The sequence below is a fragment of the Sus scrofa genome, chromosome 7 (assembly GCF_054392235.1).
Source record: "Sus scrofa isolate SSC_HxYL_T2T_F1_AM1 chromosome 7, Sscrofa_HxYL_maternal_Yorkshire_Landrace_v2.0, whole genome shotgun sequence".
Classification (NCBI taxonomy): domain Eukaryota; kingdom Metazoa; phylum Chordata; class Mammalia; order Artiodactyla; family Suidae; genus Sus; species Sus scrofa.
Genome location: NC_139389.1, coordinates 107,681,801 through 107,706,992, shown reverse-complemented (window position 1 = coordinate 107,706,992; position 25,192 = coordinate 107,681,801). Strand labels below are relative to the sequence as shown.

Here is a 25,192-nt window from a genome sequence, read left to right as displayed (position 1 = left end):
CCATATGCCTCATCTGCGGCCCTAAAAAGACAAAAAAGATGTGAGTTCCCATTGTGGCCCAGTGGGTTAAGAACTTGACATACTGTCCATGAGGATGTGGGTTCAATCCCTGGCCTCGCTCAGTGGGCTAAGGATCTGGTGTTGCTGCAAGTTGTGGCCTGGCAGCCGAGATTCAACCCCTAGACCAGGAGCTTCCATGTGCCACAGGTACGGCCGTGAAAAGAAAAAAAGGTAGGGGGAAGAAAGAAGGGATGGTGAAGGAACTAAGGAGACTAGATTGACAGTTTTTAGGACTACAGAACCTCCCATAGAGTTTTCATAAAATACAGATTCCTAGGCCCTGCCTCAAGAGTGTCTGTCCCTGGATTTGGATCTGCGGACATACCTATAGGAAGACAGGACCCTGCCTCCTGCAATGGCAGGCCTACAAAAAAGCCTTATATTTGCTTTTTGGTACTTTCTAGTTTTTCTATAATCAACATTTATTACCAAAAAAAAAAAAAAAAAAAAAAAAGACAGTTCACCAGAAAGACAGCATGTGTCTGGAAGCCAGGCAGGGGCCACAAAGTACAACACCAAGTCACTGGTTATTTTCTTTTCCTCCTATCAGAGCAGAAGGTGAATTACTCGGGCCCTTTAGAGTATGTGCAAGCTGGCTTCTAGACTATGAATGAGCCACAGCAGAGGGGCTTGGGGGGTGGGGTTCTGATGCCAGCCAGCTACCTTGGTTCGATGCAGTTGAGCCATAGCTCGTCCTCTCCTCAGCTGGTAATAAGAGGCTTTCCTCCCACCTACCAAATCCTCAAAATATCCCATCGGGAGGCTTGTTCCTTCCACAGCTTAGGATCATTCAAATAACCAAGGTTATCAGGTGAAGAAAGAAGCCCCTAAAGACTCTGATTCCTTCCTCTGTCTTCCTCTTGTTTTTTCCAGGGACTGAGTGGGGTCAATCTTCTGGTGCTGTCTCTTCAGGTCTCTTCCAGGCTGGTCACAGACGCACTCCCTCTGAGGCTGACCGCTGGTTGGAAGAGGTATCCAAGAGCGTCCGGGCTCAGCAGCCCCAGGCCTCAGCTGCCCCTCTGCAGCCAGTTCTCCAGCCTCCTCCACCTACCGCCATCTCCCAGCCAGCGCCACCTTTCCAAGGAAATGCATTCCTCACCTCTCAGCCCATGCCAGTGGGTGTGGTCCCACCCCTGCAGCCAGCCTTTGTCCCTGCCCAGTCCTATCCTGTGGCTAATGGGATGCCCTATCCAGCCCCTAATGTGCCTGTGGTAGGCATCACTCCCTCCCAGATGGTTGCCAACGTGTTTGGCACTGCAGGCCACCCCCAGGCTGCCCAGCCCCATCAGTCTCCCAGCCTGGTCAAGCAGCAGACATTCCCACAGTACGAGACAAGCAGTGCTACTGCCAGTCCCTTCTTTAAGCCACCTGCTCAGCACCTCAACGGTTCTGCAGCTTTCAATGGTGTAGACGATGGCAGGTTGGCTTCAGGAGACAAGCGCACAGAGGTGCCTGCAGGCACCTGTCCCGTGGATCCTTTCGAAGCCCAGTGGGCTGCATTAGAAAGCAAGTCCAAGCAGCGTACTAACCCCTCCCCCACCAACCCTTTCTCCAGTGACTTACAGAAGACTTTCGAAATTGAACTTTAAGCAGTCCTTATGGCTTATGTATTTTGTCCTTACTTAGGTAAGGGAGGGGCATGGAGGTCAGAGGAGCCAAGGGAACTTTGCGTTCCCAACCAGTACACTTTCCACTGATCCCAAAGGTCCCAAGGAGCATGTCCAGACATAGAATGCTGAGGGAGGCGATTGGTGAAAGTGGAGAAAACCATTCCTAGAGAAGAGCTTCTTGCAATTAGACTAAAGAAGTCAAGGAAATGTTACCCTTTGTCCCCCTCATCCTTCAGCCCCTTATAAATCTCTGGCAGCAGAGAGGCAGAAGTATCTGAACAGGAATCTGTATTCAAAGCACATTTACTGGAATATAAAACACAACGGGAAGCAAAATGACCTCCCTTTGTTCAAATTTCAGGCCATTCACCTGCTTCCTCTCTCAATACTAGACTCTTCTTACAGATCAAGAACAGAGTGGCCTGTGCTTGGGCTGGGAATGAGAGGCAGCCTGTGCTGCCAGAATTCCCAGGAAGGCACATCAGTAGCTGCCCAGCAGAGCTATATTTTTGGGGTAAAGTTGAGCTTCCATTTTGAGTAAAAATAAATATTATAAATATATATCGAAAAGCCAAAATCTTTATTTTTATGCATTTAGAATATTTTAAATAGTTCTCAATATTAAAAAGTTGTATGAGTTGTAAGTAATCTTGCCAAAGGTAAAAGGGTTAGCTGTAAGAAATTGTATATAAGATTGATTTATCACTGATGCCTATTGAAGTAAAAAGAGGAAGGGCTGGAAGTTGCAGACGGGATCCCTGGCTGGCTTGGTATCATTCACTGTAAGTAGCACATTGCAACAACAATCACGCTTTTGACCAATACAGTCACTAGGTTGTAGTTTTAAATAAAGAGCGAGCAGTATTGTCCTGGTTTTAAACCTATAATGAAATTCTAATGTCATTATTTTAATGGAATCAATCTACTCTCTAGAGAATATGTATTTTCTTTTACATATTGCTGCAGTTTCCTTCTGTTAATCCTTTAACACTAGTGACAATGACATAATCATATCCACAGAGGGGAACACAGGTTACTGTGTTGGTTTGTCCTGTAGGTGTTGGTGGATTTTGTTTTGTCCTTTGTTTTGTTCCCATGAGTGTTGTAGGGATGGAGATTCTGGTTTTATTCGCACTGTGTGTGTGTGTGTGTGTCCCTCCCCACCCCTCTCCCCTGTGGCGAGCAGAACATCCCATTGCCAGTTGCAGCCACTTGACCTCTGGTAACATGAGATCCCATCTCATTTTTACTTTTGAACGTTGGCCTTACAATCAAATGTAAGTTATATATATTTGTACTGATGAGAATTTATAATCTGCTTTAACAAAAATAAATGTTCGTGGTAGAAGCTTTTGGCCATGAAGAGCTATTCTTTCCCCTTTTCTTTATTAGCAAGTGAGTTTTGGTTCTTTTTGGTCTTGTTCTCTCTCCATCACGGCTGCCACAGATCTCTAGTTTAATGGCTGGAAAATCTTTTGTTGGACTACCATATTCTTCAATTCATACTTTAGGCTTTGGTTGTTCCTAAGTGCATCTCTAATGGCAGATTCTTGCTGCTCAAAGTATGGAGCAGCTGGTTAGCGATCCAGAACCTCAGCCCCACCCAAACTTAGCAGTCAGAATCTGCATTGGAACAAGATTCACATTCTGAGAAGTCTGGAGTCGAAGCAGTGATTTGCAACCTTGGATGCATGTTATAATCATCTGGGAGCTTTCAAAGTCCTCATGCCCAGCCCATACTCCAGACCAACTAAATAAAAATCGGGGGAGTAGAACCCCAGGTTCACTTTTTAAAAAGCTCCCAGTATTGGAAGTGGGTTGAAAACCTCTGGTCTAGATTGAGTTCTACTCTAACTTCAGCCTATGACCCTGTGACTCGTTCTACAAAGAGCTAAGTAACTTCACACTTCCTTCTGAGATGTTACCAATTGGCCAAATACTAGTTTTAACTAGAGAAGAGGGGACTGCAAGAAAGCAGCCCTTATTTTTCCAAGTTGTATAGCAAAACCAGCCATGGTAAGTGAAAACAGGCCTCCATTTTTTTTCGCAGCATATAGAGGTTCCCAGCCTAGGGGTCTAATTGGAGCTACTGCCAGCCTACACCACAGCCACAGCAACGCCAGATCCTTAAACCGTGGAAAGAGGCCGGGAATCAAACCAACAACCCTCATGGTTCCTAGTTAGATTCATTTCTGCTTGCACCACAACGGGAACTCCATTTTTTTAAATGGAAAAAAGGTCTGTGCCCTGGCCCGTTTCTTTTGTTAAATGAGAGGTAGACCAAGAAATATCACTTGCCCATGACTCAGGATCTCTTTTCTAGTCAGTGTGCTGGTAATAAAAGTCACCTTCCCCTGTAATGCCAATCTTTCCTGAGTCCCAGAATGACCTCTGCTACTAGGCCTGGCCAGTCCTCTGGAAGACTTGAACAAGGTTAAAGTGGAAAGGAACTCAGGGGCTCATTGAAACTGGGCCTCTTGTTTTAGCAGCAAAGCATTAAGAGGCTCTGAGAGAGGAAGAATGACTTCTTCCAACTCGGACCATTTCAGAAACTACTTCCCTGTTACTACATCATCCTCCCCTCCATTGGTACCCCCCATCCTGCTGGTGCTGTTTTAGTTTTTTTTGGTTTTTTGCCTTTTAGGGCTGCACCTACAGCATATGGAAGTTCCCAAGCTAAGGGCTGAATCTGAGCTACAGCTGCCAGCCTACACCACAGCCGCAGCAATGTGGGATCCAAGCTGCCTCTGCGACCTATACCACAGCTCATGCTAACACTGGATCCTTAACCCACTGAGCAAGGGCAGGGATTGAACCCACATCCTCATGGATACTAGTGGGATTCATTTCCACTGAGCCAATGACAGGAACTCCCTGGTGCTGTTTTAAATAATAGACTGGTTTTTATCTGGCAGCAGGTACCTTGCATCACAGATTCCTGCTTAAGGAGGAGAGGCTCCTCGGTCCCTGCGCGGAGCGGGCCCAGCTCCCATGGCCCGGCTTGTCAGCCTCGGGAGGAGGGCTTCAGCCTCCTGGTGAAAGGAAAGAGCTTTTCTAGTTCTTCATATTCAGCTGGTGATGCACCAGTTGCTCTTTCATCCTGGATCCCCATCCTGAGCCTTTCATTGTATCCCCTTTGCCAAGAGCTTTCACACCCACCAAGCTGGTAATGGTGCCGCACAGGTGAGATTGGAAGCTGGTTGCTGTACTACCTAGAAGGCCGGGAGAGATTGAGCAATGAATTGCTCTTTGGACCCCACATGAGATCTAGTCTAGCAAAGAATGCTTCTTTGACACAACAGGAGCTAGTGTTCCTGTATGAGATAGGAATTAACTTTGAGATCATTAAACCCCACCACCACCTAGCTTTATAAATGAAGTGAGAACCCTGGTTTGCTTTCAAACACAGTGAATTGATTCTATATAACTGAAATTCTGGAGGGAAATTATCCAAATAGATTCTTGACAACTCAGCAGGCAGCTATGGTTATTAAGTCAGGGAAGCAGACCCTGCTGAGGACTGCCCAACAGCTGGAGCAGCTTTGGACAGGCCAGTTATCAGGAGGATAACTGCCTCTGCCAGCCAGACGGGGGAGAGCGAGAGCCGGTCTCCCGCGCTCCTAGCCCTAGACGTTGTCTCGGAACTGGGGCTGCAGCAAGCCTTCGTCCTCGCTGCCAGATGGGCTGAGCGGGAGGCTGGAAACGAGAGCAGCTGGCACAGCAGAAGCTGGAGTAGTATTCATTGCCGCAGAGCTGGGCCTGCAGGATCAAGTCGCAGTTGGCCAGCTCTGGCTGGTCGACGCAGTCCCTACTGGGGTCCTTCGGCTGGGTGGCCAGTGCTGCAAGACAGTGAGGGGAGTGGGTGGTAAGAAAGCCGTGTGTGCTGAAGAAAACTCTCACCTACAATCTCATTTCCTACAAGGAAAGCAGCACTGTAACTGCCGGCTTCCGAGAAGGGTGCAGTTCCTCTAACCCTTTAACACCTGTAAGTATACCCCCAGGGGGATCCCTTCACCCGCAGCTGGCCTTGCTTCAGCAGGCAGCTTCCACCCGGTGCTCTCAGATTCCAAAACAGTGACTGACTGGGTGATTAAACATCTCTGGACGTTAACTCCCTGCCCTGACCATTGAGACCTAAAGAGCTGGACAACTGCCTTGGCCTCTGGGTTGGGAAGAGGAGAGAGTAGGATCATTCCTACACACATTTCTGAGCTGTCTTCTCTCTCACTGCTGGTTTCCTCCAGCCTCAAGAGTTCTGTGCCTTTGACAGCCCCAACACTTCCCCCGGGGAAAGCAGTGAGGTCATAGGAAGACAACCTGACACTGCGTAGAGCACAAAACACCGGCTGCCTTCTGCTCTGAATTTACTTACTAGGAGCTTCTTCTGTATCTTATAAATCCCTGTGAGTTTCATTCTGCTGCTTCATCTTAGGACTGCCATGGCTAGTTACCCTCCCTCTTCTTTCTAGAAGGGGCTCTTATGACAGCTTGACTCAGGCCTGAGCAGCACCTCCCTGAAAATCAGACCTCATGGGACTGGGCAAAGCCTACTCCACGCTCCCTCCCCAAATACAACTAAAAGACCATACCAAACCAGCGAACGGTTTTACAAAGGCTTGATACATACAGTATGACAAGAGTACAAACGACCAACATTTACCTAAAGAGTAAGAAAGCCATTTATGCTTATTTTTAATTAAAAATCATAGCTTTGGTATCAACTTGATCTCAGCCGCTGCAGCCCCTGGGCTTCTCACACCGACATTGGGCGTGCTGAGTGGCATCCTGGCTCTCACACTAACAGCTGGGGGACTTTGGACAAATTGTCACTTAGCTCTCCGTGCCTTGGTTTCCTCATTGAAATGGAGATGATAAAAGGAGCTGGGATGTAGTAACCATGGCTAAAATAAGGGCACTTAACCGGCCCCAGAGCCTCCCTCATTCCTGCTCATCTAGAAAAGTGAGTGACCCTTTATGTTTTACCTACAATACTTTCTCACCAAAAGCTTTTAGGCAGAAAGCTTGAGAGATCCTCACAGTGGCAGTATGTCCCTTACACCAGAGTGACGCTAACACTGATTCCAACACACCACCAAACCATGAACAGGGCACAGGGAGGCAGCCTCAAGCAGTGACACACTGCAAAAAGCTTAAACGGGTGAGAGCAGATAGCTGCAGCCCAATCAACAGATCGAACACGGTTAAAGAGGGGAGGGAGACAGCCTCTAGTCAAGAAGGGTGCCCCCCCCAAAAAAAGATTAACAACACTCATCCAACGGGGTGGGAGAAAGGTGGTCGGACCGAGCCCGTGAGTGTCGTGTCCCGGAGGCAGGTCACATCACACCACTCCATCAGGAGCCCTACCAGACTTCAGCAGCAACCAAGTTTCTGATTACAGCAGGCCTCCCGGCTAGGCATGTCTATAGCTAATCACCCACAGGCCTATCTGGGTCCTCCTCACAGCTCTCTTTCACCTAAGTCTGCATCCTGGCCTGTCTCAAGTCTCACGAGTTTGGGAAGTATGTAGACAAGCGGTCTGTTTGCTAGACGCCCTGCAGGATGGCGCTCTTGCCAAGGGGACGCCTTCACGCACACCTGCACTGAGTCACTGAGAACCTGAGCCCCTGGTGAGGCTGAGCACTGGGCTGGGCCCCGGAACGTGAGCCACAGTCACAGTCTCAAGGAGCTCACAGACCAAAAGCCCATTGTCAGTCCCACTCACTAAGCGACGTTTCTACCAGACTTCAAGCCTGGCCAGTTCCACCCTCAGCCCAGCAGACGGGAAGCAGCCAGGCCTGAACTGACACCCTCCGTGTAACAGGCTCTGGTGTGCTACAGCCCTGGCTGCAGGCTGGCCAGCACAGGAAGAAGGCCCTGGCAATTCTCTCCCAGGGCTATTTCAGGCCCCATGACAACTGGCTTGCCCAAGTCACACAACCAGCAAGTGGCGGAGTGAGGCACGGTACGGATGAGAGTTCCCCAGATGCAGAGCCTGTACCTCTGTGCTCTGCGGCACACAGCCAGCTCTCAAGGGCAAGCAGAGGCCTTTACTTACCCGGCGGGACCACCTTCACCTCGGTGCTGCGGCTGACAGCTTGGTTTCCACGGTAGGCGCTGCATGTGTAGGAGCCCGCGTCCCTGGCCTGCAGGTTGTGGATGAGCAGTGTGCCATCTGGGGACTGGTGGACACGGTGGCCATCGGCCCACACCGGCAGCCCGTTCCTAGAGGGGAGAGGACGCTGGGAAGCTGTGCTGGCCCTCCCAAGGCCAGGGAGAGGAGGGAACCCAGGACCATTCCAGAGCCAATGACTCCCTCTTCATGGCCCCTCACCTTAAGGAAGAAAGGGGCCTGGGTACCAAAGCGGTAAAATAATGTCAAAGCAAAATAGCGCAAAGGTGAGGTGAACTCACATCAACTGATCTAAGTGGTTACAGGTTTGCCCCTTTTCCCCATAGGAGCCCCACTCATCAGCAAAGGTCTTTTAAGGACGTTTCCTGAGGAAGACGGCTGGCCAAGGCCTGGCTGACGGGGAGGTGGGAGGACTTGGGGGCTTGAAGGAAGGCCACGGCCAGAGCCAGGAGAGTGGGTGAGGGAGGAAGCGTGCTCAGCTCTGGGTGGGAGTCCGGACCGGGTCCTGGGGGTGATGGAGGAACGTGAGCTAAGCACTCGGAAAGGCTCACTGGTCTGGGCGGGGCAGCGGAAGCCTGGAGGCCGAGGCCGGCTGCTGCCTGAGCGCAGGCGGGAGGACGACACAGGCGGCACCACGAGGCGCTGGAGCGAGGGTCACAGGTCAGGGAGAAGAAGAAACCAAGGTAACAGGTTTCTAGCTTGGCTTCCTGGGCAATGGTGGCGGCCTCCCCCCCAGGGGGAGCCAGGGCCGGGGTGAGGGGTGGGGTGCCTGTGAGATGCCAGGAGGCATCGGGTTTGAGGTCTGGACCCAGGCAGTGTCTCAGCACTGAGGGTCCCAGAAACTCCATGTCTATGCGGCTGTCCAAGGGGAAGTCAGAGCAAGACAAACTGAGGCCCAGGGACAGTCCTCGAGTAGACCGGCCTGTCGGGGACAAGGGTGAGGAGGGGAGTGGGCCAGGGAAACAGACGCAGCGGCCAGGGAGGCAGGAAGGAGACGCGGGAGGCGTGGGACGGTGGGGGCTGGATGTGAGGCCCCAGGACGAGGGCTGAGGAGGGGCCACGCGCTGTGAGGCCGGGCTCTGCAGGGGGGACCCCGGGTCAGAGGAGAGTGGTTCTATGTTTGTCTTGAAGAGGGGTGTCCTGAACATGTCTGCCTCGGGCAGACCCAGGCCTGGTCAGGGTGGGGCTCAGCACCAGCTGAGAAGCAGCAGAGGCTCCCGCTGCTTCCCCCGCTTTCAAAGCCACACCGAGGCGGCCACCTCCCTCCATCCCACCCTGGTAGCATCTCTCCAGTCCTCACCCTTGAGGCTGGATCGAGAATATCCTTCCTTCCCTCAGATGCAAGGCCACCCCTTCCTTGACTCTCCCAGACGGGAAGCAGCCTCAGCCCTCTATGCACAGACACGCTTAGGGCAAACCTCCTCCGGGGCTTGGGGGACATGGGCCCGTCCCCTGCCTGGGAGTTTCTGGAGGGCTCAGATCACTGCCTCCCAGGATTCCCCAGAGCCCAGCCTAGTCCTGACACATTGCAAGGAGGAAGGGGGCAAAAAAGCCCAGCCTAGTCCTGACACATTGCAAGGAGGAAGGGGGCAAAAAACCACAGATTTGAGGTAAAAGACCACTGAGGTCCCCAAAGCTGCAAGGAGTCCCAGCAGTTCTCAAGCCCAGCAGAGAGCCTTGTCACCCAGGGGACATTTGGCACATCTGGAGACATGTTTTGTTGCCATGACGTGGGAGGACATGCTCCTGGCATCTAGTGGACAGATGGCCTGGATGTCGCTAAACGTCCTGCAGTGCACCCAACAACCCAAAGTTGTCAGATCCGCAATGTCACCAGGGCTGAGGTTGAGACACCCTGGTGGAGCCCGACCAGCGCAGAAGAGAGCCATCCCATGGGGTAGGGATGGCTGCGGATGAGGGTTCTGCAGCCCCTCCCTGGCGGGAGTAGGATGAAGGTGGTGTTGACCGTGAGCTCCTGCAGAAAGGTGGACCATCTCTGTTCGGGCTGTACAACCTCAGTGGCCTGGAGGCAAACTGCCGGGAACAGACCCTTACCTGGACCATCTGATGTTCACACTTTCTCCTGCCACCACACACAGCAGCCTGGCCGTGTCACCTTCTGGCACCGTCATCGTAGAGGGCAGGCCTGTGATGGTCAGCTCCCCTGGGCCCAAGGAGGAGGCACCATCAACCACTCTGCTAATCCCGCCCCATCGGACCTCAGGGCCACTGGCCACACTTGCCCTCCCACTCGGGACTGCCGCCTTACCCAGAACTCTGAGCTGGACCCAACGCTGGTCTCGGTCCTGCCCATTGAATGCGACACAGGTGTAGAAGCCGCCGTCTTCCACAGCCACATGGCTGATGACCAGAGAGCCATCGGGCTGCACTTGGTGTCTGGGAACCAAGCACAGTCAGGTGGCTCCATCCCAAGGCGCCCAGCAAGGGGCAGGGGATGGTCAGGGTCTCCCCTGCCCTGATGAGAGGCTGAGCTGTCCCTGTTGGTCATTGGGGTCAGTCTTGGGCCTTCAGGCCCTCCACCTGTGGGCATGCTTGGGAAGATGCCTTCTTTACTTTGGCTGCACCCACAGCACATGGAAGTTCCCAGGCCAGGGATGGAATCCACACCTCAGTAGTGACAACACCAGATCCTTAACCCACTGAGCCACCAGGGAACTCCTTGAGTTTCTAGTTTTTGCTACACTTGTTTACTAGGCTCAGTCCTGGTTCTGCCACTTAGGAGCTGCATAGTGTTAAGCTTCTGTGTGTGCCAAATGGGGATAAAGTAGTAGCTGCCTCAGTGTGGCTCTTCTGCAGAACAAGCCTCAATCCTCAGTACAGGCTCAATAAATGTCAGCTCTTATGATTACAGCTAGAAATGTGTCTGTCTCCTTTCCTCCCTCAGCCGTCACCTTTGTTGCTGGCCTCTTACTTGTGTGCACCATCCACCCTCTGGAAAGGCCCAGAGACCCAAACATTTTGTGTCCATGGAGCCCTACACCCAGCAATCCCATCGCTCAAGACACCCTGGAGCCTTGCTCAGAACTGACCAGAGGAGATGCCTGAAGCTCCCTCTCCCAATGGGTGGCATTAAGTTCAGGTTCCTTTTTTTGCCATAATATATAAACTTTTTTTTAAGGGTTAATAAAATCCACCACCCCCCTTTTTGTGTGTGTGAGCGAAAGCTGAACGTGAGTCTACTGGAAATAGAGGGAGATACAGTTCAGTCTCTTGTTCACTGTTTTCCCATCAGAGTAGAGCAAGTGCTGGCTAATGTCACCAACCATGTGAGGGGTGGGGTGAGGCTGGAGGCAGGACAGTGGGGAGGAGAGGAGCTGAACAAACCTGGGAGAAGAAAGGGGCTGCCCGTCTCTCTGCCACTCAATGGCTGCAGGTGGGAAGCCCTCAGCGCGACAGGTCAGCCGAGTCCGCTGGCCTGGATGGGCATCCACTACCCGAGGCTGGTTCCGATCCAGACGCAGCCTGTAGGACAGACACCCCACAGCCATGAGGGGGTCCTTGCCACTGCCTCCCCCACACCCGTCATGCCTGGAGACAAGACCTCTGCGCAGCCTCATAGGCCCCTTCTTCCTCTCCGGCCAGATTCAGCTTCCTGACATCACCCCTTTGTTCCGGCTGGGATGCCATCATCGGTAACTATCTGGGGCCAAGTCTAAAAGCCACCTCCAGCTTTCTCGTCTTCCCTCACCCCTGGAATCTCCAACCATCCCCTCCCTGCCCTGCACATCTACCACTAGGTCCTTGACTTGGGCACCTCCAGCCTCCTGCATCCCCTCTGTAAATGGCCCTTCTTCAGCTCCCTTAGCTCCTGAGGCCTGGCCCACGCACCTGCTCCGACCTCACCGCCTGAGGTTGGGCAGGGGTCTCCTTCCTCCTCAAGAGACCGAGCTCAGGGAGCCGTATTTCTCTAGTCCTCGCCTTGCAGAGCCCCAAGCAGGGGCCAGCAAGCGTGCACAGCACGCACTGGCCTGGAGACCACCCCCCCTCCACAAGACGGCCTCCCTGACCCCTGGGCCTCAGGGGTGGGGGCGGTGGCTGAGAGCAGGAGAGCCCTGCGCACTGTTACCTGGTCGTGGGCTGTGGGTGCGAGGAGGAGACGGCCCCCAGGCTCCCAGCATCCCCCTCCAGGCTGGGGTCCCTCGTCTGAGGGAAGTGCCTTGTCTCAGCCTCAGACAGCACGGCCATGTCATCCCCTGTCATGAGGCCAGGAGAAGCAAGGGGTGAGCTGTGGGGAAAGGGGGGTGGAAGGAGGGGTGGGCCATGAGGCCAGCAGGGGCCCTGTGGAGAAATGAGGGCCACAAGGGGCAAGAGCCCCGGCCCAGCCCAACCGGAGCACGTGGTCCCTGCCACCAGGATGCCTTGGCCCAAGGGAGCACCCTAACCCTTCAGTGTGGGGCCACCCTGGCTCAGACCCTCCTGGCCAGGACCCACACCCTGGGGCCCACATGATCCCACTGGGCTTCGGTGGGGACAGAGACCTGTGATGCGAAGCCGGATCTTCCCAGAGTCACGGTCTGGCCTGGTGCTGCCACAGCTGTAGATGCCAGCATCCTCCGCCCGCAGGGGGCTGATGACCAGGGAGCCATCAGGCTGCAACTTGTGCCTGAACGAAGGGAGGGGGCTTGAGCTCCGGGCTCCTGGGAGCTACAGTCAGCCCATCGCCCGCACTCACCCTCCATCCCAGGAGATCCTCTGGGAGAGCAGGCTACACCCACCTGTCAGAGGAGACAGGCCGCCCATCCTTCTGCCACCTGGTGTCCAAGGAGGTGTCATCAGGGCAGAAGAGCCGCACCACCTGCCCCAGGGCTGCCTGCACCAGGGAGGACTCCGAGCCCACCAGGGCAATCCTGGCAAGGCAGGAGGGAGGGTCTGCACGAGTGCCAGGACCAGGGACCAGCCCTCCAGCCTTGTGTCCCACACAGAAAGCTTGGTGCCCATCTCATCATGGGCACGTGCAGGGCCAAGGGTCCCACAGGAAGCCAAGCTCCCAAAGTCCATGGACTCAGGAATCCGGCCTCCCTGCGCCACACCTCGGGGCAGTGCTACCCCAGCCTATTCCTGCGACAGTGTGGTGTAGGCACAGAGCCCGGGGCACGGAGATGGGGGAGAGACAGCCACGCCAGCTTCATGTCAGGGACTAAACACATGCCTGATCCCTTTGGAATTCAAATTTTTGTTTCACTTATTTTGTTTTTAATCTTCCCAAGTCTCTCATTAATATGACATAGTCACAACAGTAACAACAAAAGGGACCCACACTAAACCTGAGAGATCATATCACCCATTTTAAAGGTCAAGAAACTGAGGCTTCAAGAAGTTGCATGACTTGTCAAAGGTCATGAAGCCCATAAGCTTTTCCAACTAGGCAGGCTCTGGGCTGTGCCAGCAAGATCGGATGCGGGATCCAGGCACCACCCTCCACGGACTGCCCAGCCCTGGGCCAGCCTCATGTCTCTGAAGCTGAGCTTCCCCATCTGCAGAGTGACCGGAACAAGGCCCTCCCGGCTGGGATGTTTAGAAGAGTCCAGGTTAGGGCTGGGGAGAGAGGCCCAGCTGACCTCAGGGTTTTAGCTCCAACAGGCTCAGTCCCTGGCCTGGGTCCTGGTCCCCAGTCCCACCTGGGGAAGGTGGGCCTCACCTGTAGGAGTTGCTGTGGGAAGGTGGCACGTGTCGTCTTGTGTCGCTGCCCAGTCCGGGGGCACTGGGCCCAAGCTCCTGGCCCTGGTGCCATTCTCCAAAGGCCTGTCTGTGGTCCACGGCCCCCAGCCCCGATTCTCGGTCTCGCCACCAGGGGCCACCAGAAGGCAAGGGCTTCCTTTGGACCTTGGGCCCCGTCCCATGCCGGCCGGCCTCCTGCTGGCCCCCAGGACCACTGCCACCGCCATCTCTGTGGATGCTCTGGCCAGAGGCCCCAGGCCCAGATCGGCGGGGTCCATGCTGAGGTCCTCGGCAGCTATTCATGCACGCCTCCTCCGAGGCGAAGTTATTGGCGTTGCCATGGCAGCCGCCGTACCAGAACCGATTACACTGGCCCACAGAGGCAATGAAGTACCAGCGGGCAGCCCAGTCTGTGCAGGAGCCGTGGGCGCTGGGCAGCAGGCACCGCACAGGGTATGCTGAGGGGGCAGGGAAGATGTGGGTCTTAGGGCCCAGCAATGAAGCTGTAAATGCTGCCCAGGACTTAGGAACAAAGCCCCTTCCCAGCTTACATGCCTACATCCCTGCCCTGACTCCTGACCAGCCTGGGGGATGAAGTCTGCTCACTGCCCAGACCTGCCCCGGGCTAGGACCTCAGCAGCCTCCAGAACCAGCCCCGTCCACCTCCAGAGAGTCAGGGCAGTGAGCTCCCTAGACTGGCCCCCGCATGCCCCTTCCCCACCTGACCCAGGCCCCTTACACACAGACAAAGAGCAAGCCCAGGGCTAAACCTTACTGTACTTAGCTCATGATCAGGACCCACCCTGAGCCCCCAGAGTCCTGCCAAGATGCCCAGGGCCCTTTACCAGCTTCTAAACCTTCTCTAGTTCGCAGCCTGCCTGTAATAATAACCCTCCTAGAGTTCCCACTGTGGCACAGTGGATTAAGAATCCCACTGCAGCAACTCAGATCATTGCTGAGGTGTGGGTTTGATCCCCGGCCAGGCAAAGTGGGTTAAAAGAGCCGGCAATGCCACAGCTGTGGCTCAGATTCAATCCCTGCCATAGGTGCTGTCATTAAAAAGTCCCTCCTCCCCGGAACAGCTTCTCCATATCCAGACGTAAGCACGACTGGCCACTGTTTAAAGCCCATCCAGGTGCTCAGCCTCCCGCAGACTCAGCCCACCAGCCCACCCCGCTTGACTGACCCCATGATGGTCCCTGTTGCACCCCGTGCTCCCACCTCAAAGCCCTCCCTCCAGCACTGACCGCCCTGCCTCTGGAGGGGGCTGAGCCCCAGGGGCATGACAGACCTTCCTTTTCCTTCTCCACAGATCACCACTGACAACCCTCCCCCAGCTCCCACAAGCAGCCAGGTGGCCACAGACTGTTGGACCCGAGAATAAGCTGGCACTGTTCTCTGGCCTGGTACCTAATAGGTGATCAATAAATATTTGTGGAAAACATGACCAATAACTGATGCAATAGGAAGGGCTTTGGCTCTGGGTGGGGCGCAGGGCACAGTGCGACAAGAGCCCACCCACCAGGTAGGACAGTGGGGGCATCCACTCACCGTAGCTGGGCTGGCCCACACAGCCTTCCCCAAGAGGGCCGGCCGCAGAGGCCACATTGTCATAGCAACAGCCGAACTGGGAAGCCCGACACTCACTGGGCTCATTCTGCTGGGCCTGGGGCTGGCGGGCTTTGGGGGCCTGGGGAAGAGGCTCAGGGTTGGGAAGCTGGAAATAGGTCTGGCTCGATGGGGGCTCCAGGCTGCCGGGGATGGGCATGGGAGGTGGGGTGGGTGGCAGGAAGAGAGAGCGACAGGACTGTGAACCCATGGGACATAACCCCGGCAGGGGCCCTTCGGGGGCCAGGAGAATGTCAGACAAACCCCACAGCCCCAGCCCAGGCCTGTCACTGCAGCCCTGTACCCTCCAGAGATGGCCCAGGCCAGCAGGCTTCAGGGAACCTCCTTCCTCCAAGGCCAAAGCTGCAAAGAGCCTGGGTCACGGGGGCACTGACCAGACTGGGGCCTGGACTCCTGCCCCTCCTGGGACCAGACACTCACTGTGGAAGCCACTGCTCTTGACCCTGGCCTGCTCCCGGTGTTGTCACGTCCATAAGACCTCGAGCAGCCAGCTTGATGGGGCCCCTCAGCCACAGACACCCCGTCAGGGCAGCACCCAAACCTAGAGAGAGATCACAGAGCCCTCCCCTCACCACCCGCCCTGACCCCCACCCTACCTGGGGCCCTGAGCTTCCAGCATCCCAGGATGCAGGCTCTGGGGCTCCCCGAGTGAGGGTCCGAGTGGGAGACCTGTGTCCCTGCAGGGATGGCGAGCCATTGCATGGATTTCCATCTCTGCTATGTCCCTGGGCCACTTAGGGACTCCCAGGGAGGACGACGGGAACACAGTGAGCAGAACTGAACCCCTAAGACTGACAAGTCCTCAACTCACACTTTTACCACAAAACCAAGGAGGGGAGCATTCACCTGAGCCTGCCCAAAAGCCAGGTCCCCAGGGAGTTTTGATAAAATGGCAACAGTTGGGAGAGGGGGCAGAAGAGGGTGTCAAAGGAGCCCACCGCATCTTCTTTCACCTCCACCAACCAGGAGCTGGGAAGGAAGGGGAAGGACTGTGTCCAAGCACTTTCTAGGTACTGGCACCGTGTGATTTGTTGCATCCTCACAGTAACCCGGCCAGGGGCTGTCATCATTCCCAATTCTCAGCAGAGGAAGCCAAGATCAGAGAGGTTAAGCAACTTGCCCCGAGTCACCCAGCACACAGCTGGTAGGTGGCTGAGCTGGGTTCACCCCCAGACTGCTGGCCCCAGAATCCTGGCCCTTAGCACCCAAGTCCCTGAGGGAGTGGGAGCCTGGCTTGGATCTGAAAGCTAGAAACATACCCCATGTGCCTTCTAGAGCCTCAGGCTACATCTCAACAGGTTGACTTCTGCAGAGAAAGCAAGGGTTTTGCCCTCACTTGGCATGTTAGGGAACCCAGCGAGAGAAAGCCAAGGGCTTGAGTTTTGCACCAGGAGGGCAGCTCAGAGACAACACCCCCTGGAGGCTCATTCCTGAGCTCTGCTAACCCACCCCCGGCCCTCTCTGGGCAGTGACGCTGCCCCACCCAGCAGGCATCCGCCATCAACACACACCTTCCCTCTCTGACCTGTGAGGAGGCAGAGGCACCCACCTGCTCTGATGACATGAGGCCCCAGGGCAGCCTTGCCACTGCGGCCCAAGAGACGTGGTGTGGCCATCAGGGCAGCACCCGTGGGGGCTGTGTCTGCAGTCCTGGGGCCCTGAGCCCGACCACAGGGGCTGCCGGTACGAGGGGTGCTGCAGAGATGGGGCTGGGCCCCGGGCCAACAGGTGTGGACTCTGGTCTCCTCTGGGGTTACCCCGAGCTGACGGCTGCTCCCGGGGTGCCCACCTCTGGCCTCTGAAATCTAGAAAGAAGAGGAAGCAAAAGACACAGGATGGGTCCACCTGGCTCCTCCCCCTCCTTCTGTGTCCACATCAGACCTGCCTCTCTCCATCCCTCCCAAACTACTTACCCCACCCTCAACCTCCTCTCCAGGGCCCAGGGTCAGGGGCTCTCAGCCAGCTGCTCACCTGAGGCGGGGGCCTCTCGAGGGCCCAGAGACATCCAGGGGTCCCTGGGGCTGGTGTGCGCATCCTGGATGCTGGGGACCTCTGCAGGGAGCCGGGGCGGTCAGGATGCAGAGCAAAGGCCACCCCCCACCAACACTGGCTCCCACCCCACTGCTCAGGCAGGCCCCGAGGGAGCCAGGAGCACAGAAGTGAAAAGGAACAGACTTGTGTTTTCATAAACACCCCTCCTGGGTTGCAAAAGAGTCTTCAAAAATGCTCACATTACACGTTCAGCAAAAAGAAAAGCCACACGTAAAACCAGCATTTATGTGTGATCCCAACTACATAAACAAAAAATGATACACCAAACGTGTTCATTAGATTGATGAAAAGATACTCTAGTTTTAAAATGGCCAAAGAGAAGTTCCCGTCGTGGCTCAGTGGTTAACAAATCCGACTAGGAACCATGAGGTTGTGGGTTCGATCCCTGGCCTCGCTCAATGGGTTAAGGATCCGTGTTGCCGTGAGCTGTGGTGTAGGTGGCAGATGCGGCTTGGATCTGGTGTTGCTGTTGCTGTGGCGGTGGTGTAGGCCGGCGGCTGAAGCTCCTATTCGACCCCTAGCCTGGGAACCTCCATATGCCGCGGGTGTGGCCCTAGAAAAGACAAAAAGATAAAATAAAAATATAAAAATAAAACGGGCAAAGAACTTCAACATATGCTTCTCCAAAGACAACCTACAGGTGGCCAGCAAGCACGTGAACAGATGTTCTCCATCATCGGTCATTAAGGAGACGCAAATCAGAGCCACGAGGAGACACCCCTCCGCTTGCACCAGGGTGGCTCTAATCAGAAAGACTGAAATAGCAAAGCACTGGTGGGATGTGGACAGACCGGAACCTCCTGCACTGCTGGGGAGGATGTAAAGTGGGGCAGCCACTGTGAAAACAGCCGGGCACTTCCTCCAAAAGTTAAACAGAGTTAGCACACAGCCCGGCAATTCCACTTTTTTTTTCCCTTTTCCTTTTAGGGCCCCGCTTGTGGCATATGGAGGTTCCCAGGCTAGGGGTCGAATAGGAGCTTCAGCCACTGGCCTACACCACATCCACAGCAACACCAGATCCGAGCCACATCTGGGACCTACACCAGAGCTCACAGCAACGCGGATCCTTAACCCACTGAGAGAGGCCAGGGATCGAACCCGCAACCTCATGGTTCCTAGTCAGATTCGTTTCCCCTGCGCCACAACGGGAATTCAGCAATTCCACTTCTAATTACATAACACAAGAGAATGGAATACACACACCCACATGGAAACTTATACGTACATGTCCCCAGCAGCGTTATTCATTAGAGCCCAAAGGTGGAAAAAACCCAAATACCCATCAAACAGATGAATGCATAAACAAACTGCAGTTCATCCATATAACTGCACGTGATTTAGCCACAGAAGGAATGCAGTCCTGATGGATGCCACAACTCGGATGAACCTCAAAAACATTCTGCTAAGTGAAAGAAGCCAGGTGTGAAAGGGCTGCTGTTGCTTGCATATGATACACCCAGTGCTGGCAAAGCCACAGAGATCACGGAGCAGGTCAGGTTAACAGGGACGGGGATTAATGGGGAGTGATTACGAGCAGATACAGGGTGCTTTTATAGGGTGATGAAAATTTCTGAAACTAGAGCAGAGCTGGCTGTACAACACCATGAACACATCAAATAATGGCACGGTGTACACTCTAAAATGGTTCATTAACGGTATTATTTCAGCTCAAGAAAAAAAAACCCCATCATAAAAACAAAAGAGATAGATGATGAAAAAGCAAATAAAACAAAATATTTAAGTTGGCCACACAAGCCTGCTCACTACACAGTTCTTCAACTTTCCTGTATGATTAAAATTTCTCATCATCTTATTGTCCAACCTGGTAAGTTTACTTAAAAAAAAATCAGAAACTGCACCATTGGAATGGGTGGATTTTATGGTGTATGGTATTTAACCACCTCCATGAAGTTCTTAGAAAGGACTTTCAGTGGTGGCTTGGTGGGTTAAGAACCAGACACAGTGTCTGTGAGGATGTGGGTTCGATCCCTAGCCTCACGCAGTGGGTGAAGGACCTGGCCTTGCTGCAAGTTGCCATTCAGATCTGGTGTTGCTGTGGCTGCGATACAGGCCAGCAGCTGCAGCTCTGATTTGACCCCTAGGCCTGGGAACCTCCATATGCCACAGGTGCGGCCCTAAAGAAAACAAAAAGCAGAGTTCTTAGATTTTTCATTATGTTAGAAAAAAATGCAAAAGGCTGAGTAGAGAAAATTAGGACAACAGGATTTTGTTTTAGATGATACCCGAAAGAATATTAGCAGGATACCCCCAAGACGCTCACAGCAAAAGTTTGAGTGCTTCGTGTGTGTTTTGCTAGAGAAGGGGGGGGGGTCCCTTCCTTCTATTTGTTAGTGTTTTTCAAATTTTCCACAATAATCATATACTATGGTAGAATCAAGTTATAAAAAATAAGAATTTTGGAGTTCCCATCATGGCACAGCAGAAACAAATCCAACTAGGAACCATGAGGTTGCGGGTTCAATCCCTGGCCTTGCTCAGTGGGTTAAGGATCCAGCATTGCTGTGACCTATGGTATAGATCGCAGATGCGGCTTGGATCTAATGTGGCTGCGGCTGTGGTGTAGGCCAGCAGCTGTAGCTCCAATTTGACCCCTAGCCTGGGAATCTCCATATGCCTCCAGTTCGGCCCTAAAAAGAAAAAAAAAAAAAAAGTGAAAATTCCATTCCCATATGGACTACATCTTGCCAGTCTCCAAGGGGGTACTTTAAAAATAAGAATTTGAGGAGATCCTGCTGAATAGCATTGAGAACTTTGTCTAGATACTCATGTTGCAACAGAACAAAGGGTGGGGGAAAAAATGTAATTGTAATGTATACATGTAAGGATAACCTGACCCCCTTGCTGTACAGTGGGAAAATAAAAAAAATTATTTAAAAAAATAATAAAAATTAAAAAAAAAATACCTTGGATATATGACCATAAAAAAAAAAAAATAAGAATTTGGGGTTGGAAAACTCTAGCAGATATGCAGTAAACCTTTGTTTGCACTTTGTTGCCTGTCCCACCTGGGACAAAACCTCACACAAGGCTGATTCAAAATCTCGCCCCACTCGGCCCTGCATGCACAGTCCCCAGCCAGCCTGAGAATTCCTGCTGTCCCTCTGTTGCCCTGAAAGGCACCATCCTGCCAGGCCCACCTGCCTCTTCTCTGCCATCTTTTCAGGCTCTGCTGGGCCAGACCTTGGGCCTCCATCCCATCACTCCCCCTGGAGCTTGATTTCTGCAGCCTGCTCCCCACCTGTTCCCCACAAGGCTGCTGCTTCCCAACTGTCTCCACTTCAGCCTGAACCCTAGGCAGGTGTCAAATTGTCAACATCTTTCATGGTGTCACTTCTAGCTCCACAACTTTCTAAAGGCTCCCCTGGGCCTACTAGTCAAATTTAATCAGTAACCGCAGGCCCAAGGCCCTTGGCGTTGCCCCAGCCCTAAAAGCACCCCCTCCCAGAGAGACCCATCGCCAACCCTAAGCAGGGCCAAGGGCCAGTCCTGGAACCCTACTGGTCTCACAGTCACTGAGCATTGAAATGTGGCCAGAGCGACCGAGAAACTGAATTTTAAATTGTACTGAGTTAGAATTCATTTTAAACACTGACACTTGATTTATATACTGGAAAACACCTCAGTATGTCTGGAACAACTTGGGTAGAAGCACCTACTTTTTCAACTGTGTACTTGATGACATCCAAATCAGGATCAAGTACCCCAATGACATTTTAGCGTCTGAACTGACGTAAATTATACATTTAAGTTTATATTTTGGGGTATTTTATGTAATCGTTATTAATAAAGTATAAATACTCCGCAATTTCCAAAATCTTGTAAAAAAGGTAATTGTGTGTATACAAGTGTACACAACATGTACATCAAGAGATCACAGAAAAATAAAAGGGAACTACTAAAACCAGAGCCCTGGAGTTCCTGTCGTGGCGCAGTGGTTAATGAATCCGACTAGGAACCATGAGATTGCTGGTTCGATCCCTGGCCTTGCTCAGTGGGGTAAGGATCCAGCGTTGCCGTGAGCTGTGGTGTAGGTTGCAGACGCGGCTCAGATCCCGCGTTGCTGTGGCTCTGGCGTAGGCCGGTGGCTACAGCTCTGATTAGACCCCTAGCCTGGGAACCTCCATATGCCGTGGGAGCAGCTCAAGAAAAGACAAAAAAATAAAAATGAAAAAAGTAAATAAAACCAGAGCCCTTGTGTCATCACTTGGAGATGAACTACTTCATTCCTAGGTATACTTTAGGTCTTTACTGCTGGTAAACTATTCATAAATGGTACTGGGAAAACTGTCCAGAAACAAAGTATGTGAAGAAGGTAAGTTAGTCTTGAAGCTACTTAGGTTAGATACTAACCACTGTTCAGCAAGCCCCTTCAGTTAGGGGTAAGGCTTAATATCCCACTGGGATCATGCTTGTGTCAACAAGTATTACCTACTCTGTGCCAAACACTGATCAAGATACAGTGCACAAAGAAGACTACCTCGTCTTCAGGTAATAAAGATGAGGCAATCTAGTCCATAGAATAAATGATCTAGTCTAGTCTAACCTATAAACCAAACAGATAAGGAAATCAGTACTTACAACCTGACATACAGCAATGCTCAATAATAAACACTGAGGAGTTCCCGTCGTGGCGCAGCGGAAATGAATCCGACTAGGAACCATGAGGTTGTGGGTTCGATCCCTGGCCTCACTCAGTGGGTTAACGATCCGGCGTTGCCGTGAGCTGTGGTGTAGGTGGCAGACGCAGCTTGGATCCTGCGTTGCTGTGGCTCTAGCGTAGGCCGGTGGCTACAGCTCTGATTAGACCCCTAGCCTGGGAACCTCCATATGCCGCGGATGAGGGCAGAGAAAAGACAACAAATAATAATAATAAACACTGAATATCTAAATCGATCCTATAACAGAAATGTTCACAAAAAACAAGCGTCTCCCCAAAGGAAATTCATCCTTTTGCCATAACACAGATGAAGCTGAAAGTTCACCGTTTTGTACACTTGTACACAGAAACCATCCCTTAAAGAACAAAGAGGTAGAGAACACTGACTGTAGCAGGAGTTATTACCAAGGTTCATGACTCAACAAGGAGAGGGGGAGCGACCTCAGGAAAAACATCACCCATCTTACAGAAGAGTGTTTTAATTCTTGTCCTTAGAAATCATGATTTGGAAATGGGACTGTAGCAAACCATGGCCCAAGAAGAACCGTCCATTCTGTGCCTTCCCTTTCACCTGGTCGCTCAGAAACAGAATGCTCTCAGCTATAACTGCTGTTGCTTGTCGTCTCGCATTATTTTTATGCATGTAGTCACCACAGCCCTCCTGTCCGTTCCCTGTAAACTCAAGGACCTTTTTGCACACACTGATATGCCACGTCTCGGAGGCCTGGCCGGAGAACTGAAATTCAGGGCCCTGCTGGCTTTTGACTGACATCCCCCACTTGGTATGCTTCATTTTCCCCTGCTCACCGCAGCTCATTTGCTGCTGGAGAGACTATTGTGATGGGGTTTTTCGCTTCCACCTGCCACATGACAGGGTCCTGACCTACTCGACCAAGTAATTGCACACGATTCAGAGATCTTTCAAGAAGCAACCTGCCAGCTCCTTCGGATGCAGGTCTTACAAACGGATGAAGCGCCTGAAATACACGTCTTCAAAATGTGACGTCTATTTTCTTTTCTTACAATCTAATCTTCAGTCTTTTCCCCTGACCATGCGGATGCCCTTTCTCCAAGGTGACGCTCCCAGGGCACAAGGTAAAGGGCCTGGGAGGCGGGATGACACTGCAGAGTCCTGCTCGTCAGTGAGCAGAGCCGGGCCCCGACTCAGCACCCCCTCCAACGCCATGCAGGGCCGTCTGCACACCTAGGTAACCTATGCATAACTTTCAATAAACCGTTAAGTATAAACAATACATTGGATGGTGAAGATTTCACTTAAAAAAAATCTTGTGAAGGAAGTTTCCATCGTGGCTGAGCAGTATCGAGCCAGACTAGTGTCCATGAGGTGGCAGGTTCGAACTCTGGCCTCGCTCAGTGGGTTAAGGATCAGGCGTTGCTGTGAGCTGTGCTGTAGGTTGTAGATGAGGCTTGGATCCCTAGTTGGCTGTGGTGTAGGCGGCTATCGCTCCGATTCGACCCCTAGCCTGGGAACCTCCACATGCCTTGGGTGTGGCCCTATAAATAAATAAATAAAAATCTGTACTAGTTACTGTGAAAAAAGAATGTAAAATATCCAATAATTTTTATATCAATTTTAGGTTGAAATATTTTGAGTTAAATAAAACATTATTAAATATATAAATTCACTTGTTTCTTTTCATTTATTTATTTTGCTTTTTATGGCCACGCCCATGGCGTATAGAGGCTCCCAGGCTAGGGCTTGAATCAGAGCTGTAGCTGCTAGCCTGCGCCACAGCAACTCCAGATTTGAGCTGAGTCTGCCACCTATACCACAGCTCACAGCAAGGCTGGATCCTTCAATCCACTGAGCGAGGCCAGGGATTGAACCTGCGTCTTCATGATACCAGCTAGATTCATTTTCGCTATGCCACAACGGGAACTCCTTTTTACTTCTTCAAATGTAATTCTTAGAAAATTTTAAGGGACATATAGGGCTTGCCCTGTCTATTGGTGAGCTCTGCTCTAGAGTCTAGAAGGAGGAGGAAGCAGAGCTGTCCGGTGGGTCCACTCAAACACCCACCCCTCAGGGGCCGCCTCTCTGGACCCTCGAGTCCTTCTCCCATTTGCCGGGAAGCACTGTGGCACTAGTTACTGTACCCAAAACAGCAAAAGCCACCTAAATTCTAAATTCTCACCTACCATGGACTTCTGTGGAGGCCTGAGAAATTGAGACGAAAATGTTCAAAAGCAAATACAAAATCTTGCATACAAGAAGTATATTAAAGATTTGTCCCAATAACAGATGGGATCAAGGGCAATTTAAGTCTCTATACACACACACACACACACTTTTTCTAATTTCTCCAAATTTCCCACAAAGAACATACATTATTTTGAAGGTTATTTCTTTTACAACTCAGCCTGGCCTGAAGTTGTTTCCTTCCTTTCTACCTATGCAAAGGCCTCTCTGGGCCAGGCTCAGAGCCGCCTCCTCCAGGAAGGTGCCCAGGGCCCTGGGATACTGAGTGGCTCCAAGGAGCTGGACTTGTAAGAACCCAAGCATCCTGCTGCTCGCACACCCCAAGGGCCAGGGCCTATTTCGGAAGCCCAGGAAGCCAGCCCAGGGCCCCACAGGGCTTCCCCACCCCTGCTACCCACCCTCTGCTTATCGAGTACTCTGTGTTCAGGGCCTGGGCCAAGAAAGAGGTCACCACAAGCCTGGAAAGTCGGTCTCATTAACCCCATGGTACAGATGGGCAGACAGAGGGTCAGAGAGGAGAGACGCGTGCCCAGGGCCACACCACCCATCAGCAGTGGAGTGGAGATTTAAAGCCAGGTTAGCTGTTGACTCCAGGCCACTGGTTCCTGGCTGCCTTGCCACATGCCCACACTGGAATCCTTCCCCCAACCCCCATCATTGGCACATCAGGGCCAAACACGCCTCTGCAGCATCAGAAGGCCACCCTCGACCACCCACCCCTCGAACTCAGCCCCGACCCACACCTTCCCTCAGTAACACATCCTCTCACCAAGTAAGTCTCTGGCCTCTGTGCTCTCCACACCTCTCCCAGCCGGGACAGGAGTGAGGGGCGGGGGCGGGGAGACAGAGCCAGAGGCAATATGTGAGGAGTCTTTCCACCTCCAGCTCTGCACTCAATCACCCAGTCATTCAACAAACACTGAGTACCTACACCACCGGCTAGCTAAGTTCTAGGGCTGGAGGACAGAAATGGCAAGGAGGAGGTGGGGACCTGGCTCTCAAGAAGCTTATAGCAAGTAAGCCTATCAAGCCATATACAACCAGTGAAGCAGAAAGAAATCAACCTGAGTGACAGCAGTTACTGTGAACTACAGGGGTGGGGTGGGGGTGGCGTAGGGACCTTCCTCTGCCAG

The 25,192-nt window shown here is 52.6% G+C and overlaps 2 protein-coding genes and 1 pseudogene across 54 annotated transcripts in view; 1 reads left to right on the top strand and 2 right to left on the bottom strand.

The window, feature by feature from the left end:
• The window catches only part of NUMB (NUMB endocytic adaptor protein), a 174,252-nt gene extending 171,234 nt beyond the window's left edge, over window positions 1-3,018 (top strand). For all 36 annotated transcript variants that reach the window (XM_021099490.2, XM_021099479.2, XM_021099487.2 and 33 more), the window contains one exon: window positions 934-3,018. In XM_021099490.2, coding sequence (XP_020955149.1) covers window positions 934-1,649 — 716 coding nt within the window. In that variant the 3' untranslated portion in view covers window positions 1,650-3,018. The remainder of the gene's footprint in view (window positions 1-933) is intronic.
• PAPLN (papilin, proteoglycan like sulfated glycoprotein) overlaps window positions 2,232-25,192 on the bottom strand; it is a 39,973-nt gene continuing 17,012 nt past the window's right edge. For 5 of the 18 annotated variants that reach the window (XM_084969682.1, XM_084969685.1, XM_084969681.1 and 2 more), the window contains 12 exons: window positions 16,658-16,913; window positions 15,529-15,649; window positions 15,031-15,169; window positions 13,460-13,937; window positions 12,537-12,668; window positions 12,300-12,424; window positions 11,888-12,014; window positions 11,146-11,283; window positions 10,070-10,197; window positions 9,856-9,964; window positions 7,726-7,892; window positions 5,063-5,509 (listed from right to left, as the gene is read on the bottom strand). In XM_084969682.1, the coding sequence (XP_084825808.1) occupies window positions 5,229-5,509; window positions 7,726-7,892; window positions 9,856-9,964; window positions 10,070-10,197; window positions 11,146-11,283; window positions 11,888-12,014; window positions 12,300-12,424; window positions 12,537-12,668; window positions 13,460-13,937; window positions 15,031-15,169; window positions 15,529-15,649; window positions 16,658-16,913 (2,201 nt within the window). In that variant the 3' untranslated portion in view covers window positions 5,063-5,228. Of the gene's footprint in view, window positions 5,510-7,725; window positions 7,893-9,855; window positions 9,965-10,069; window positions 10,198-11,145; window positions 11,284-11,887; window positions 12,015-12,299; window positions 12,425-12,536; window positions 12,669-13,459; window positions 13,938-15,030; window positions 15,170-15,528; window positions 15,650-16,657; window positions 16,914-17,079; window positions 17,161-25,192 lie in introns of all 18 variants that reach the window. The other 13 variants (XM_084969678.1, XM_084969679.1, XM_084969680.1 and 10 more) reach the window with 4 other exon arrangements.
• LOC146401844 (single-stranded DNA-binding protein, mitochondrial pseudogene) lies at window positions 22,225-23,024 on the bottom strand (annotated as a pseudogene).